Source organism: Lissotriton vulgaris, chromosome 3_1 (genome assembly GCF_964263255.1).
Source record: "Lissotriton vulgaris chromosome 3_1, aLisVul1.2, whole genome shotgun sequence".
Lineage (NCBI taxonomy): Eukaryota > Metazoa > Chordata > Amphibia > Caudata > Salamandridae > Lissotriton > Lissotriton vulgaris.
In genome coordinates this window covers 976,636,897-976,653,888 of record NC_141689.1, presented here as the reverse complement: position 1 = coordinate 976,653,888, position 16,992 = coordinate 976,636,897, and the positions used below count along the sequence as shown (strand labels likewise).

The window sequence follows — 16,992 nt, the reverse complement described above, 5'->3', positions numbered from 1 at the left end:
GGCGGATCCCCTCTATTTCAACTGTGGTTGTGGACTTATATAATTTGACATAATGTCTTGTGAACGCCTGATGTATCTCCTCCTGCGAATATAATAGTTTACCTTTCTGAGAACGGATATTTGTGACTGGAGTTTTAGCATGTCTTGTCTAATGAGCAACGCTAGTAGCCTGCCAGCTTTACTTGAAGCATTGTGAGTGCTATTCCCCATCTGTACTTTCTGTAGTTTTCTGGTCTCTTGCAATATCTCATCTCTGTCCCTATAGTTCTGTACCCGAAACAGGAACGGCCTAGGGCCCGCTCCCGGAGGGGAGGCCGAGCCGGCACTCTGTGGGCCCACTCCACGACAAAGTCATTTGACAATGCACCCTCTGGCAGCAGGTCACGGATTCATTTTTCTACAACATTTGTGAAATCTCTCCCCTCTTCACGTTCTGGAAGGCCCACAGCTCTTACGTTGTTGCACCTGGAACTGCCTTCCGAGTCTTCTGCTCTGCGTTCCGGGAGCTGGATTTTAGTGGCAAGTTCTTCTAGGCATTTGTCCATGTCATGAGTCTGCGTGGGGAGTTCTACTACCCTATTCTCCAGCGTCTTTTTTCCGATGACTAGTTTTCTATGGTCCACAAGTAGATGATTTACTTCTAGGGTAACATTGTCTATCTTGTTTTCAAGTGAAGCCGTTGTTAATTCCATCGTGGCACTCAGCTTCTCCACTGCAGCCAGGACTGCATTGAGTTTGCTGGACATGGGGTCCGTAGAAGTTTTAGTCAGTGGTGTATCTGGGTGAGAGTGAGGTAGAGGTGGGTGACTGACCTGGCCCCCTGCGCCTGACCAAAGGCGACCCATGTCCGATATATGGTTTGTGTGTATAGACCTGTGCTGTTCTAGCCCTGTTTCCCATCTGGTTCTCGCAGTTGTCCACACTTAGTGGGCTGCTTACTGTTATTCTTTATGGCCTCACACTGAACAGCAATGCATTGCAAGAAGGAACTCAAGCCCCACGGAGTTTGTGTCTATTTTTATTTCCTGCTCCGTTCTGGGGTGGCTGGTCTTTGTTTGCTAGGCTCAGCATACAGCTTTTCAGTGCTGCTGCTCGTCGGAGCCTGGCACTGCGGGTTGCATGCACCTGATCAGGTGATGTGCTACAGCGTCTTATGAGCCCTCGCCGTATCTTGCACCACAATGGCCCACTGCTTTCTGTTTGCTCCCCTACACGTATTCCTCTTCAATTCTGGTGCTGTCTGCCCCGTTATGTCATTTGTTGTGGGATGTTGCGCCCAGGTGACTGTCCCGATGCTCCCCTGCTATCTTGGCAGTTGGCTGGCTTGCGTGCATTACTGCGCCTCTGGCACCATCTCCACGTGCACCGAATGGGGCCTCGGAGATTTCCGATTTTTTTCCCCCTGTCCCCAGGCGGTTCCCTGTAGTTTATCTCATAGAGGGCAGGTCATATACAGTGGGCCTTTTCCCCACCCCGTTGCCTACTGTAATTCTTCTCCTTAGATCTGCCTTTGTACTCCTGCGGCATGGTTTCGCTTCCGGCCTGGCCTCCACATGCATTTTGGTGATCAGGCTGTGTTGTTGTTTGCCTCCCTCTTTACTGAGCGGCCGCTCCCCTGCAGTGTAGGGTCGCTGCCGCTTGCCTCAGGCAGCCTGTGAAGGGCGAGGGGGTCACTGGATATCCCCGTTTCATTCAACTGGGCCCAGGCTTGTCCGACTCCTCACAAAGCACCAGGTTCGCGTAGCAATTGCAGGCCTTCCTCCAGGAGCCTGCCAGCGCCTTCTCTAGTCTGTGTTTTTGGGTTCCGCCAGCCTCTGAGTCGGCCGAGTGTCCGATTGTATCTCGCTGGCGCGTCGGGTCTGCTGCTGCACACAGCAAAGACTCCGGGCCACCTATCCCAGGATCATTGGCAGGATCTCTGGAGATGAGAGGCAAAGCTCTACCAGAGCGTGTCTGCCATCTTCGCCTCAGTGGCCACACCCCCCCTTACACCCCATACCCCATGCTTAGAGTTGCCTGTTCCTGCAAGTATACTGATGTCTGCTCTATAGCTATGTTTCCCAAATCTCCCTTCTTTACATTGATGACATTCTCCAGTGCCTTTGATGATACATCCCTGTCATGCTCCTTTGTTCATGACTGGGTACCAAGGAGCATGTTGACTCTGCAAGTGTTTTTAACAGGCAGTGGGAGCTCTCTCCTTAATCCCTGAACAAAAGAGGTCTTACTAGGAAAAACTGGATACAAATTCCTGAAATTACCCAGGTCACCAGCCCATTGCCAGCTATGGGAAGACCTATGATGATATCTCAGAACTGCCCTAACTCCATAGGTAGAACAATCAGTCTACACAATGAGGTGTTGATTAGTCGCGGTTTACAAAACTAGTGTATTGTATAGTGTAATGTTCAGGTCATCCAACTTCTTCTGATAATCTGAGTCCCGATCACCTTGATTGGTTGTTTCTTGGATGCCAGGTTTGTATAATCGGCAACTATAGTTCCATAGCTTCCCACAAAGTTCCTACAATGACTGGTGAGACCTAGATAAGGTCTCGCTTACTTCTGAGTTGCGGGAGAAGTGCAGATTCTTCAACCCTGCTTAGGGACTTGTACCAATGTACTAGCATTCACCGCACCCAGGTCTAAAGGTTTGGCCATCACTTCCTTGATGCAATTGTGGACTGGGTCTAGCAACCTGTATGGTTTGCTTTTCACGTATATACTATCCAAAGTGTCTGTACCGTGAACACAGACTGCAGTCAGCCCTGGGGTTAGTGGCAAATATCTTTTGGAAAAAGGTAATGACCACTGCAGTATTGAGATCAGCTATAACTTCAGTTTCCCACCATTTACTGTAATAACCTGCCCAAACAATAGCAAATTTGTATTGCCCAGGTAAAATGTGGAAAGGTCCAACAAAATCATCTAGCAGTTTGATCCAAGGTCCATCAGGTAATTCAACAGGCTGACAAGGACGAGTATGTGTTTTCATAGTCTTGTCACTGGCTGAGCTTACCACACACAACTTTTAACCACTGCTGATATTTGGGTATCCATAGATCACCACTTAAATGCATTGAACATTCTTCTTTTAGTAATTGTTTGACCTTAATGACCTAAAACAATAATCTGTGACTTCAGGCCAACTGGCAGGATACATTTATCTCCCCGCATCATCATGATGTTTTTTCCAAACAATAATGCATCTGATTTTTAAAAAAATGGTTGGATATTATGCAGAAGATTTTTTTTCTTTAAGCCTTCCCTTCACTATGTAGTTCAAACCACCCTCAAAAACTCTGTCCTCCAGTTTAACAAACCATTCCTCTTTTGAAAACCCGTCTGTTAAACAAGCCTCAACCTCAGCTAACCAACACTGTTCATCTTCATCTACACTGTTGGACCTGGCCCTTTTTGCATGGTTATCCCCAAACCTTTTGCCTTCTTCCTTCTATTTTTCTGACCTGATTTTGTTGGCTTTACGACTCTGGGCATTTTGCCACTGCCAACCAGTGCTAAAGTGCATATGCCTTCTGTCTAAATTGTATTGTTGATTGGTTTCTACCTGATTGGCATATATGATTTACTACTCAGTTCCAAGTAAAGTGCACCAGGTGGACACAGGGCTTGTAAATCAATTGCTACTAGTGGGCCTGCAGCTCCGATTGTGCCACCCACATAAGTAGCCCTGCTAACATGTCTCAGAACTGCCACTGCAGTGTCTGAGAGTGCAGTTTTAAACAGCTATTTGGACGTGGCAAGTTTCCACCACTCTCCCAAACTTGGTCTATCTGGCTTCTAGACCAGATGGCGTACAATAAGACCCCAGGGACAGATGGGCTTCCCGTAAAGTTTTATTCGGCTTATCTGGCTACGCTTGCTCCAAAGCGCCTACAGCTGTTTCATTCACCTAAGTCCTTAGTCTTCTTTCCGCCGTCCGTGAGAGAGGCCTTGAGTGTGGTACTTCCTAAGCCGGATGAATACCTGTTGGAGGTGAACTCCTATCGTCTACTCAATATGGACTGTATGGTTCTTGGGAAGATTAGAATGAATTGGCTGCTGTTGCATGTCGTCATTCTGGTCTACCCAGACCAGAATGGCTTAATTCCCAGGAGAAATACGTTCCTCAGTCTCCAATGTCTGTTTCGCCTTGTGTTGCTCCTAGGTGTGACCGTTTTGTTGGACATTGAAAAGGCCTTTGCCTACCTACGTTGGCCTTATTTGCATGGTGTGTTGAGGTGCATGGGTCTGGGTACAGAGATATTGTGTTGGATCAATCTCCTATACACAGAAACAGTTGCAAAAATGTGGACCAGCAGGAAAATCTCAGGACCATTTAGGTTACATAGGAGGACCTGACAGGGGTGTCCGCTGTCCCCCGCTTATCTTTGCCCTGGCTCTGGAGCTACTGGTCGGCTTTTTTTTGCCAGCAAGGCCTGCAATGGGGCATTCAGAGTGGCATTGTCTGGGAGGTGATTTTGCTGTATGCAGATGACATGCTAATATTTCTCTGGGAGTTCCGCTGGGATTTGTCTGGGGTGATGGAGGTGCTAGATGCTTTTTGGTGGCACCTCTTGCTTGAGGTTGAACTGGTCTAAGTCCTGTCTGTTACCTCTATGCAGAAACCCTTAGGGAGAACATTGTTCCCGCCACTCTGGTCTGCTTTAGCAGTATGATATGTTCTGTTACCTTGGAGTTAATGTTTACTATGCAGAACAAGATCTAATCCAGGCAATAAGGGTAGGTTACCAGCGGCAACGCACTGTTCCGGGACTTTCTGGAACACTTTACTGCTCTCCTCCATGGGCAGGTTATCCATTGCAAAGATGCAGGTGTTGCCCTGGATTCTATACCATTTTCAACTTGCCTGTCCCCCTCCCCCATTCCACAGCACTTATTTTGGGAATTGAACTCCTTTTCAACTTGATCTGGGGCCCCTGGAGGAAAAGAGTGGCCATGCTGGTGTTGTTCACCCCTCTGGACAAGGGGGGCATGGTTACCTTACACTATGAACTGTACTATGCTGCTTCGCAATTGCAGTCGCCCATGCGATGGCTTCCTGCGGTTCCCACTCCGGAGCAGGTTTGCGTTTTCCAGGACTTGGAAGGACAGCATATCCTAGGTTGGCTCATGGGCCCTCGGCATGGCGCGCAGAGGGTGGGTGCCTGTCTAGGGTGGCTAAACACTTTTGAGATAGATATGTGACCCTGCAACGCGACCCAGTACCTCATGTCACCGCCGTACCACTGTGCGTGCTCCTGGCAATTTTGCGGGATTGCAAACCATCAAGACATGGGCGTCTGAACAGAGGTGTGTGTTCTCATGTTGGGGAACATGTATGAGCACTCGGTCCTGATGTCCTTTTAGGACCTCAGGGAGAGATACGCGATTCATGAGGGCCAGTTTTTGGCTTGAATAATCTACTCAGCCTAACTGGAATATACTTGATCAGTAAACTGGTCTCAAATTGTGTGATCCTAGAAAAATATTATATTTTGTGGCGCCACCTTTTTCTTCATTATCAGATACAGGAGCCCCTTCAAATATGTGAGTTCAGTGTTTCTGCTGTACAAAAAACTTTTGTATTTGTTATTTATTAGACTAAACGTTTGCTCCATGTATAATAAGGAATGAGTCCACATATAGGGTACACCTGACCCCTGACTTGCTTCTTAGTTCACTAATAGCATTGTCATCAGAGCAGGGCAGGAATATTTCTCAGTTCATGTTTCACAACTTAATAGATATTGTGCTAAAGCATGATGTAATAGTACACTGGTACTTACAGACAGCACATTTTCCATTGAAATAGCCACAAACTTTCCACTAACATGCAGTTTTACTGATAAAACTATATAGCGTACACACAATGTTTGGAAATTGGGTTTCAGCAAAAATATTTATCATTTGCACATCACCAAGTAAAGTATTCTGATTTGTTTTCACCCTATAAAAATCTTTATATACAAATACACAAATGTGCCTTTATAACTGAAATATATTTTGAAATATTTGTACCGCTTACTAGCTATTTTATTGTTGTGTTAGAAAAAAGCCTCACATTTTACAGCCTTTCAATTCACATGCTTTGCACAGCACGATTGTCACACAACTCACTTTGAAAAATCCTCTAATTTCAGTCGGAGAAAGAAAAGTAAATGTAGGAAGACAAATTGACTTTTGACATCTGCCTCTGAATGCAGAGCAAAAGTGACTAGATAAAAACAAGATTTAAAGGCATCATTATTGCTCATTCACTTTGTGAGTGAACAGTTATTATTTGCCAGCTCACAAGAACTTGTAGGTAAGCCCTAAAAATTGCTCGCCCTGATGAAGTCTGACTTGCCATAGTAAGTGGGCGTGTAGATTTTCCGAGGACTGCAGTGTCATCCGCTTTTTTGCCTCCTGGGGCTGACAGCTTGAATGTATAGACGTAGATACATTATCAGGTTCATCAACTTGGCTTTTTTTTCCTGAAGTGCTTTATGGCAATGGCTTGGAAATCCACGGTAGTGACGTCGCTGTCACTGTGGTTGAAGGACTTTCTTAAATGGGTGTCCGCTGAAACGATGACGTGGAGATCACTGCCCTTGCAGAGTGAGGTGATATTGTCTCTGGACACTTGGGATGTGTATATTGACAACCTTTTGGTTAAGATAGATGTGAGACCTCCCTGAAGCCGAGTGGTTGCTCACTGGTGCCTGCTTGTCCGTTAGGGGTAGAGTCGGTGGTCCCCCTGTACATACTGATGCTCCCTGGACCTTGGGAGCCAGGGAGGACCCCTAACCCTGCTGATTTCTCAACTGCACTCCAAGTAGTGACATCTAGGGAATCCTTCTCATTGGTATCCCCCTCATAAGCCTGGCTATTGGCTTCCCTCTGCCTCCCCTACGATAACTGGTACATACTACACCACACTATGGCGCTCGTCTCCAGATCCTTATTGGGGCAGAGACATTTTTAGTTATCTTTCACATTTGCCTTTTGTTGCCATTGTATAGCTCCTTAATATGTGCCCCTGACCTCTTATAAGGTTCCTATTTGGTCATTTCCTCTAGTGACATCCACGTTGGATCCGGTAAATAATAGAGTGGCTCCTAGGTCTTATAGATACCACTTTGAGTGCATTTTGTTTATGTAAGCATTCGATTGCTTTTATATTTTGCTCCATTATGAGCCTTGCGAGATTGGTGCCTGGAAGTGTAAGGGCACATCAATTGTACTGCTTGTGTAAACCTGTTGCCCTACTGCATTCATGTGGTGATCACACTGTTTTTGGATGTAATAACAACTTAATAAAGAGCTACTTGGGTAAAACAATTAGGTGTGAGTTCAATTCACAGACTTTCTATGCTTAAAAGAGACTAACGAAAGTCCATTAGACACAATGCCACTACATACCATCCATTATTTATTCATGTTGAATATGTGATTTATAACAATCACTACAAAAAAAAATGTTTTGTAAACACTGGAAACAATATACTTCTTGTTTATTTTGTTGGTTAGGCAGCTGAATGAACTGATAAGCACTGATTTCAAAAGATTTGAAATACAGTGTGAAAACTCCACTGAAATCCGTAAACAATAAACACTGAAACGGGACAGCCTAATATTATTGCACTGTTTCATTGATATCTTTGTATGTAGTTTGTTAGAGCCATAGAGCTGTTAGCATGGATTGTAAGCACAACCAATGCGTTGACTCATTGTTTTGTTTATTCTTTGTGAAACCCAAATCAATAAAACCCTTAAAAAATGATAGACTCGAGGTTAGCAACTTAGCTGATGCATCCGCCTTCATGAGCATCATGAAAGTGATCGTAAAGGACCGTGAATGGACATTGTACAGTAAAGTGGTTGCCAGGCTCTCACTTTGGCGACCTGGAAAACTATCATTGTGAGTCACTAGTTGTCAATGTCCTGTTTATTTACCAGATGAGTAGTCCCCACCTATATAAACAAATTAGACAGATGGTGTCGTATAGGTACTTTGTTGCATCTGGGAATCTAAAAGTGTTTTTTATGACAGAAAGCAATTCAAGTTGTCAAAGTATATTACAATGGCTTCTCCCCCCTTCTCATTTTGGAGGCATCAGCCCGTTTGCAGTTTCATCCCTCTTTTATCTGTTGTAACTTTAAGGTGTTTGAACTTCTTGCATGTTGTCACGCTATAGAAAGACGGAATTTTTTCCAGAAAATTTTGCTATGATAGTTATTGTATTGAATGTTTAGTGATGTGTTGGGTATGAGAGCATTAGGATGTTTATATGTTCTCATTTAAAGGATTGCAGGCAACGATTGGCAAATGTGTAATTCTATTACATTAAGGACATTTATAATTGTTTTTTATAGTTCTTTCTTACCTACTTTCGGTTGTTAAAAGTAGGCATATGTTTCTTTGTATTCCTCTACCTATCCATGTTGTCTTGTGAATGGGCACATTGATATACTTACACTGAAAACTAGGGCGCATTTTTAGGTCTCGCTGGTGTTAGCAGCGCATAGCGGTGCTCCAGCGAAAGACCTATTGTTGTTGGTTTGCCAGGAATGGCTGACAGGGGGTGGTTACACGCTTTCCCTTGGCGATTTCATCTCTAGGACGCGCACGCCCAGCCCGGTGCCGTGCACATCTTTTGTTCTCCACATTTAGCCGCCTCTCGCCTCTCTCATTCGCGCTCGCACACACACAGCCACAATCACGCATGCACACACACACACACACACACACACACACACACGCACACACACGCACACACACGCAGGGTATGTTTAAATTGGACTACTATTTATCTAGAGTACCCATGACTGAAAGGATAAGAATGGTCTCCATGCGTGGCGTCTCCAGGTGAAGGCTACACTTCACGGGTCTCACACCAACCCTCCCCTCCGCCGCTGCTCATCGTGGGCTCCAAATTGCCCCAGCCTCACTCACCTGCCTCTCCCCTTCTTATCCTATCGCCCCTCCTCCGACTCACCTAACCTATGTAAAATGCTCCGCAGCTCGCTTCCGGCTTCATTGCATGCTCCAGGGGGCACTTGCCTCATTTCACCTCTCTCCTCACCTCCTCATCCGATCCGTGCGGGTGGGCGCCTCTGCCCTGCCTCTCGACTTCTACTCCCAGCTGCTGCTGCTCTCCCGATCCAGCCGGTTTTGCTCTGACTCAGCCCAGAGTCTGAGGCACACAGGAACCGCCCACAGTCAGCGGTCCCACTCACAGTATCCTCCTCCAGGTAACCACCCATTCCGGGCACCACGCATATCCCGAGCGTTTCTGTCCTTGATTGCCAGTGGAAGAAAAGGAGGGACGTGCTTAAACAGTAGAGTACCGTATCACCTAACCCGGAAGTAGAAGCGAGACAGCAGAGAACAGTGAATGCTGACTCAACGCATGTGATTGCGGCGAAGTAAGCAGCTACAGCTTCTATTCTAATGAAAATAACTATCCAAAACAAACATCTTAAACCATGCTTGGCTCACATCATGCAATATAAATCATCGACTTAAGTTGATTTTGATAAAAGATAAATATATATATATAGGGAGGCGCTGAAGAAGGCACGACACGCCGAAATGCATCCGCCCAACAAGAACCCTCAATAAAGCATTTCTTCACGTTCCTCTTCGGGTGCCTGCTCTTTTCTTTCGGGAGAAGATACTTTTCAATAAATTATGCGCCAGCCAGTGCGCATCCCTGTGCATCCCCGCCGCATAAAGAGGTCTGGACTTCCTGGCTGCTCTACGGGGCTTTGAACTTTCCAGTGTGGTTGCACTAAGGTCCAGATCCACCACTACGCCAGGAGGAGACTGCGGTTTGTAGGTATTTTACCTGCAATTTTGGACGACATGCACAGTCATGTTAGCCCCCGTGATGGACACTTGGCAGAAGGGTGGCGGCGGTTACGAAGAGGACCTGAGGAAAGCGCTGATTGCGGGACTCCTGTTACCTCCGTGGTTTCATCTAGCGCTGTGCCTGTCAAGTTTCCCTGTTCCCTGAGTGCCTTCCCTCCCCCGGTTTCACTGGATCAAAATGCACCTTACAGCGGTATTCTGGTCGGTGTAGTCCGCTACTGGAGAACTGCACAGGTGAACCGCATCAGCATCAGGGGGCGGAGCAGGGTGAATTTAAACGAGACAGGATTGCACTCGTCACAACGGCAGAGGAAACACTGTGTGAGGGAGGCGCTGAAGAAGGCACGACACGCCGAAATGCATCCGCCCAATTTATTTATTTATTTATTTTAAAAATTTATAAAGCGCGGCGTAAACCCGTGGGTGTCTTGGCGCTATAATTTTGCTGAAAATCCCAGGATAAGGTGGTATCTTCCTTCAAACGTATTGTTTCTGAGCGGATTATTGATCGAATAACCAAGTTTTTACCAGTTTTCTAAACTGAAATAACGATGGTGCCAGTTTTATTTCCTTTGGGAGCATGTTCCAGATTTTGGCTGCAGCATTGGTAAAGCTTCTGTCGCCCCATGTCACCGTCCTGGTGCGAGGCACTACCAGTAGGTGGCTATGTTCGGAGCGTAAGGATCTTTTTGGTGAGTAGTATTGAAGTTTTCGTTTGAGAAAGGCTGGTCCAAGACCCTTGAGAGCTTTGTAGGTGAGACACAGGGTCTTGAATCTGATGCGATTTCTCACTGTTAGCCAGTGGAGATTTCTAATCGCGTGCCTGGTGGACTGAAACTTAGGAATGCCAGCTAGTAGCCTTGCGGCCGCATTTTGTATAAGCTGGAGTTTGGCCACCACCCTTGCCTGGGCGTTTACAAACAGTCCGTTACAGTAGTCGAGTGAAGAGAGTACTAAGGAGCTCACCACTGTTTTCTTAGCACTCTCCGGGAGATAGGGCAGGATTTTTTTAATTATCTTAAGCTTGTAGAAAGCAGACGACGCAACCTGGTTGGCATGGTTGGAAAAATTAAGATTATCGTCAAATATAATGCCTAAGTTCCTGACCTTTTTTACTGGTTCTGGAGGGGCTCCGAGGGGTGTCGGCCACCAAAGAGTGGACCACTGTGGTGATAAATTTCCAAAGATCACTACCTCGGTTTTCTCCGAGTTGAGACGCAGGCAGTTTTCCGACATCCATTCCTTGATGGCAAGCATGCCTTCTTGGAATCTGGCGGCAACCTCCTCACCGTTGTTCTTAATAGCGATCACCAGTTGGGTGTCGTCGGCGTAGGAGGTAAGGCTCATCCGGTGGTTCTTAATCACCCTTGCTAAGTCCGACACATAGATGTTAAAGAGTGTCGGACTTTGGGATGAGCCTTGCGGGACGCCACATGGGAGGGCGAGCTGAGGGGATTGAAATGCGCCCAATGTTACTGCCTGTGTTCTATTGGACAGGAATGATACCAGAAGCTCTTTGGCTTTTGAGCAAATGCCCATCTCCTCGACACGGTCAATCAGAACGGTATGGTTGACCGTGTCGAAGGCCGCCGAGAGATCCAGTAGGACCAGTATAGCTGTCCCTCCTTGGTCCCTAATGGCTCTGATATCATCGGCGGCTTTAATGAGGGCAGTCTCCGTCCCATGAAGTTTCCGGAATCCAAACTGCGATTCGTCCAGGAGACTGTTTTGCTCAATATATTCGGCTAGTTGAACGTTCATTGCTCTTTCCACAATTTTAGCCAAGTAGGGTAGGCTAGCAATGGGTCTGTAGTTTTTGAGAATTGTTTTATCAAGACCAGTTTTTTTCAGTAAGGGTTTCAGCAAAGTGTTTTTTAACTTATCCGGAAAGATCCCCGATTGGAACATGGCGTTACAGATGGGGGTTATGACTTTGCTCACCACATCAGTTACTGGAATAAAAATTTTAGGGGGGCAAGGATCTAAGGCTGAACCTGTTTTAACCAGTCTCATAATATCTCCTATTTCCTGTTCCGTCATATCCCTAAATCGGGAAAACGAACAGTCCATACTATTTTTTGATGATTTAGGATAAGTGCTGGTGTTTGATGGAATGACCGAGAATTCTGCATATATATCGTTTACTTTTGAGAAAAAGTAATCTGCTAAATTATTGCAGAATTCCTGAGTGTGTGGAGGATTCAGATCTACCACCTTCCCTGCCAGAGTCTTAACTACTTCAAACAGTTGTCGACTCGAATTTTTTTATTGCTCAATTTGCTGCTCGAAGTAGTCCTTTTTTACCTCCTGAATCATTTTTTTATAGATGATGAGTTCATCTTTATACTGAGCTTTGCTTAAGTTATCATATGTTTTACGCCAGGTTCTTTCCTTATTTCTACAAATCTGTTTTTGCAGTCTAAGGGTTTTTGAATACCACGGCGCTGAAGGCACCTTTCTGTTTTTTGATATAGTTTTTAGAGGAGCGTGCATGTCTACCGCCTTGCCTACCCAGTTATGGTACTGCTCCACTGCTTCGGTGGGGTCAGACTGGATATTCGGACAGGTGTTGGACAGGGACATCTTAAAGGTTTCGTCATCGATGTCCTTCCATACTCTGAATTTGTTTTGATAAAGGACCTGTTTTTCCGGTTTGGGTCGTTTGAACGGTAAATGACAGAAAATGGCATGGTGATCTGTCCATGTGAGCGGCAAGATTTTAGATACCTCCAGATCACTGATGTTAGAAAAAATAGCGTCCAGGGTATGTCCTGCATCGTGTGTTGGGGCTTTTATGTACTGGGTTAAGCCCAGTGTGTTACAATCTCCTAGTAACGTTAGTGTGTCCGCCTCATCTGTCCTGTCCAGATGGAAATTTAAGTCTCCTAATGCCATAAAGGAATCCTCAATGGCTAAGGGTTCCAACCAGGAGGAAAAAGTGGAAAGAAATTCTGAGCGAGGTCCTGGTGGCCTGTAGATAAGCACTCCCTTAAAATTGTGCGACGCGTTCAATTTAATGGCAAAGTGCAGCGCCTCGCATGCCGACGATGGTACCGGGGAGAGTCTAACTGGGAAGATGACCCGTGTGATGATAGCCAGGCCACCTCCTCTTTTTCTCCCCTGTCTGTCTTGCCTATGCACCTTATAACCTTCCGGTACAGCTACCTGAAGGTCGGGCTCGGATGTATCATCCATCCAGGTTTCGGTTATAAAAAGGATGTCTATTGCGTGATCTGTAATTAAATCAGCAATGTCTTGCCTATGCTTAGCCAGGGAGCGAGCATTAATAAGGGCGATGAATATCGTGGGATGCGTGGTGGTAGCGTCGATCAGATGTTTAACTTTGTTGTTAATGAGGGGAATAGTAGTTTTGCAGCTCCTACAGCTGATGGTGGCTTGATCTTCAAGAATCTCTGGAGTATATAGACAGCAAATCGGCAGTGGTCCGGGATTCAGCTTGCGGATTTCATCAGCGGTGTATGTAATTCTTTCGATATGGCATGACACAGGGGGTATGGCGCTAGGCGCGTGTCCGGCGCGGACGGGCGCAGACGGGCTTGCCTCTGGCGCCAACAAGAACCCTCAATAAAGCATTTCTTCACGTTCCTCTTCGGGTGCCTGCTCTTTTCTTTCGGGAGAAGATACTTTTCAATATATATATATATATATATATATATATATATATAATATGTATATATATATATGTATATATTATATATGTGTGTTTATATAAATATATATACTTTTTATATTTGTGTACTTGACTAGAATTGAAAATTACTGTCTCATTTAACACAGCACCTAAATCCTAGACTGGACAAAGAAGCGCTATTGTAGGTGCCAGGATTTCCTTTTGCTTAAGTGTTGAATTTCCATCTTTTCAATATGCTCGTGTGACATTTTAATGTCTTATGTGTGATCATTTATTTTTATTTTTATTGTATTTAATGCATTTTTAAAAAGCGCGGACATTATCCGAAGGTGTCGGAGGACTGTACAATAGAACCAGTTAAGTTACATGAGAGAACTGTTACAAAAATGGAACAAACAAAAATAGCAGGCCATAAAATCAAAACAACGCAGGCAAAAGGAACACAATAACAAACACAGCAAGCACGGAATGTACAAATAAAAATATAAATATGTAGGACAAATTTACAATGACTAAAACACTTCCTGGCGAAACATAGCAGGACATAGAATCAAAACAACTTGGGCAAAAGGAACACAATATCAAACACAACAAGCACATAATGTACAATCAAAAATATAAATATATAAGACAAATTTACAATGACTAAAGAACTTCTGGGTGGGGTCTGAGAAGGAGGGAATTAGTTCTGAAAGTGTCTTTGGAATGGAAGAGATTTGAGGTCCGCTTTGAAGATATGGATGGAGGTGATGGCACGGAGCACAGGAGGAAGCGAGTTCCAGATTCTCACTGCATTACCTGAGAACGATTGCGCCATCAATTTTGTTTCCTCTGTGAACTGTTATACTCTAAAAAAGGAACCAAACAAGCTGCAACATTCCTGCAGTGCTGATGCAAGGCCACGATTACATTCTTTGCTATCATGATATGGGCTACTTGACAGTTATGGTAGGTAATGTTCTTCCCGCTGTGTACATCTGGGCCATGTGCTGGTAACAATTTCAGATCAGGACAGACGGTGAGCGACAGTCATGACCTTCTCAAAAGAAACAAGCATTTGTAATGCAATAAGTCTTGCATTTACGCGAGTTTAAGCTATTGGCATTGCAAACGACAATGCCTTTTATTTATGTTTTAAAAATGAAAACAAAACTAAAAGGCATTGCCATTTGTAATGTCAATAGCTCAAACTCGCGTATATGCGAGACCTATTGCATTGCAAATGCTTGTTGCTTCTGGATATATGTACATTTTCTGACCAAAACTGGGCTGAAGAGAAGAGGCATTACAGAAAGTATTATAGACTAAATAATGGATCATTGTTGATTCAGCGCTCTTCTGTGCAATATCTGCATTGGCGGGGGATGTTAGCCCTTTTATAGCTTTTAAACAGGTAATCTGATAAGATATTTTCGGATCAACACCATGATTTTCTTCAACAAGAAACATGTTTTGCATCATAAAGGCATCGTTTTTAAATGTTATATATATATATTTTAATTAATAACAGGTGAGGAGCGATATACAGCACAGTTTCGAAGACGTACTCCGGCAATACGATCCAGGGACATGACTTTCCAATTATGCAAAGCCATCAGAAGCTGCCTTTCTGTATCAAGTGCACTTAAACATCTTGAAATTCAAGGGCTTCCTTTAAGAGAACGAGATCTAATATCTTTAACCAAGGTGAGGTTTGGAAATTGTTTGATTTGAATCTTTACAATTTAGCACCAAGAACATGAGTGGATTTTCAGTTATTTCTTTAACTTCTCCCCATTTTGTAAGTTCAGTGCTTTTTGTAATCCTTCATCATCACTAAATGGGTTGTGTGTATTGCTTAGAATTGATCGATTTGGTTCTGCCAGGCAACTTTATCTCAAGATAATACGTTATTAATTGTTGGTCAAGGCCCACAGTTTTTAAAACAAATGCTGGTTTGGTGAAAATGTCTTTATTCTTTTTCATAATATACAATGTTATTTTTGGATCTTTCCTGTTAGCATGTTTTACATTGAACCGACTGACTGTGAGACAATGCGCCTGTAATGCCCAGGCAGATGACTTGGTTGGAATGTGATTTTGGTTTGGTTTGCTGACTGTTAAACATCTTACATGCCAAGGCAGTTGAAAGGAGTAGTTTATTCAACATCACAAACAAACAGACCCGCTACCATTCCCCACCAGGCAGAAATACTGCGAGCATTAGAACTTTTCCACAAGCACCATTTCTACGTTTCTCAAAAACAGTACACATTCTAAGCTCTTCATTCTACCCACACACACCCCAACACTTCCCTCTGAAAGAATGTGTTGTTTTAAGGTAAATCTGTGCAATGAGGTGCCTCAAGGGTTCATAGACGAGCCATAAAAAATTCCAGAGAAGATGGGCAGAAGTATGTGTTGTACAAAGAAAGCCCATCACCACAAAGAATGTCCTAATGGCATTTCTTTCCCCATAGAGCATTTGTTTTTCTGTGGCAGTTACTGGACTATAGTGGCCTTCAGAATGCCATTCATTCTATAAGCAAAACTATGGGCGACACGCCGAGTATGTAGCCATTACCTGCCTGCATGGAATCCTAATACCGTGGCTCTCCCAAACCTTTTCGTTGGCAGAAATAGCCTTTAAATAAAGCTTGAACATTGCTTTTTTCAGCATATTTAAGGTTTATGTTTTTTCTCTGCCAATTACAGTTGCAGAAAAGCTGTCTGGAAGAACTTTAATGTACCTCTTTTAAACCAAGGTCCTATGTCTATCCTGTTCTATCACTTTTTTCATTTGAATATTTTTTGTGGATTTCTTTTACCAATGATTAATTGAGCATGGAGTTCTTTCCAAGTTTTTGGCTGGTTAACTGGAGATATCAAATAGCAGTGTGCATTATTGAGGGAGCCAAAAAACCTTTCAGCTGGATGCAATTTGTTTGAGAGCAGTTTTATGATAGTAAATACTCCTTTGATGTAAATCCAAGCAAAAAGCACATAAGCCACACTTATGTTTAGGCTGACTGTAAGTTTCAGTAGGTGTGAACTAAAAAGCAGAAAATACAGTTTAATATTTTTACAACTTTACACCTACTAGGAAAGACTGAAACTCTTTTCTTAGCAGAGTTCCAGGATATCTGACCACCTGGAGCATAGTTAGTACATTCTGTGCAGATAATAAACAGTGTTCCCTAGACCATGGCCTTCATCATTGTAACTAATTCGCTTTGTGCAATCAAGTGCACTCTGCATTCCAGATACATTGTCATACTTTTTCCACAAGAGAATAATGATACAAATGGTAATTTAAAATATTAATCAACCATAGTAGTCTGTAGTACTGTCAATTGATGGTGGTAAATCCCTGTTCTTCAGGCTTCACAAAATCGTAAACAAGTTGACAGGAGCACACTAGTGAAAAGTGCTTGCTATCAGTTCAGGTTGCTAAGAGGAATTAAGACTTTTTAACAATTGTCTATTCTCTAGTTCAGTCTAGGATA

General features: G+C 44.1%; 1 protein-coding gene across 1 annotated transcript in view; it reads left to right on the top strand.

Moving 5' to 3' along the window:
- Window positions 1–16,992, top strand: part of CEP78 (centrosomal protein 78) — a 479,433-nt gene that overhangs the window by 18,481 nt on the left and 443,960 nt on the right. Inside the window, exon 3 of the mRNA XM_086961339.1 lies at window positions 15,018–15,193. Coding sequence (XP_086817465.1) covers window positions 15,018–15,193 — 176 coding nt within the window. The remainder of the gene's footprint in view (window positions 1–15,017; window positions 15,194–16,992) is intronic.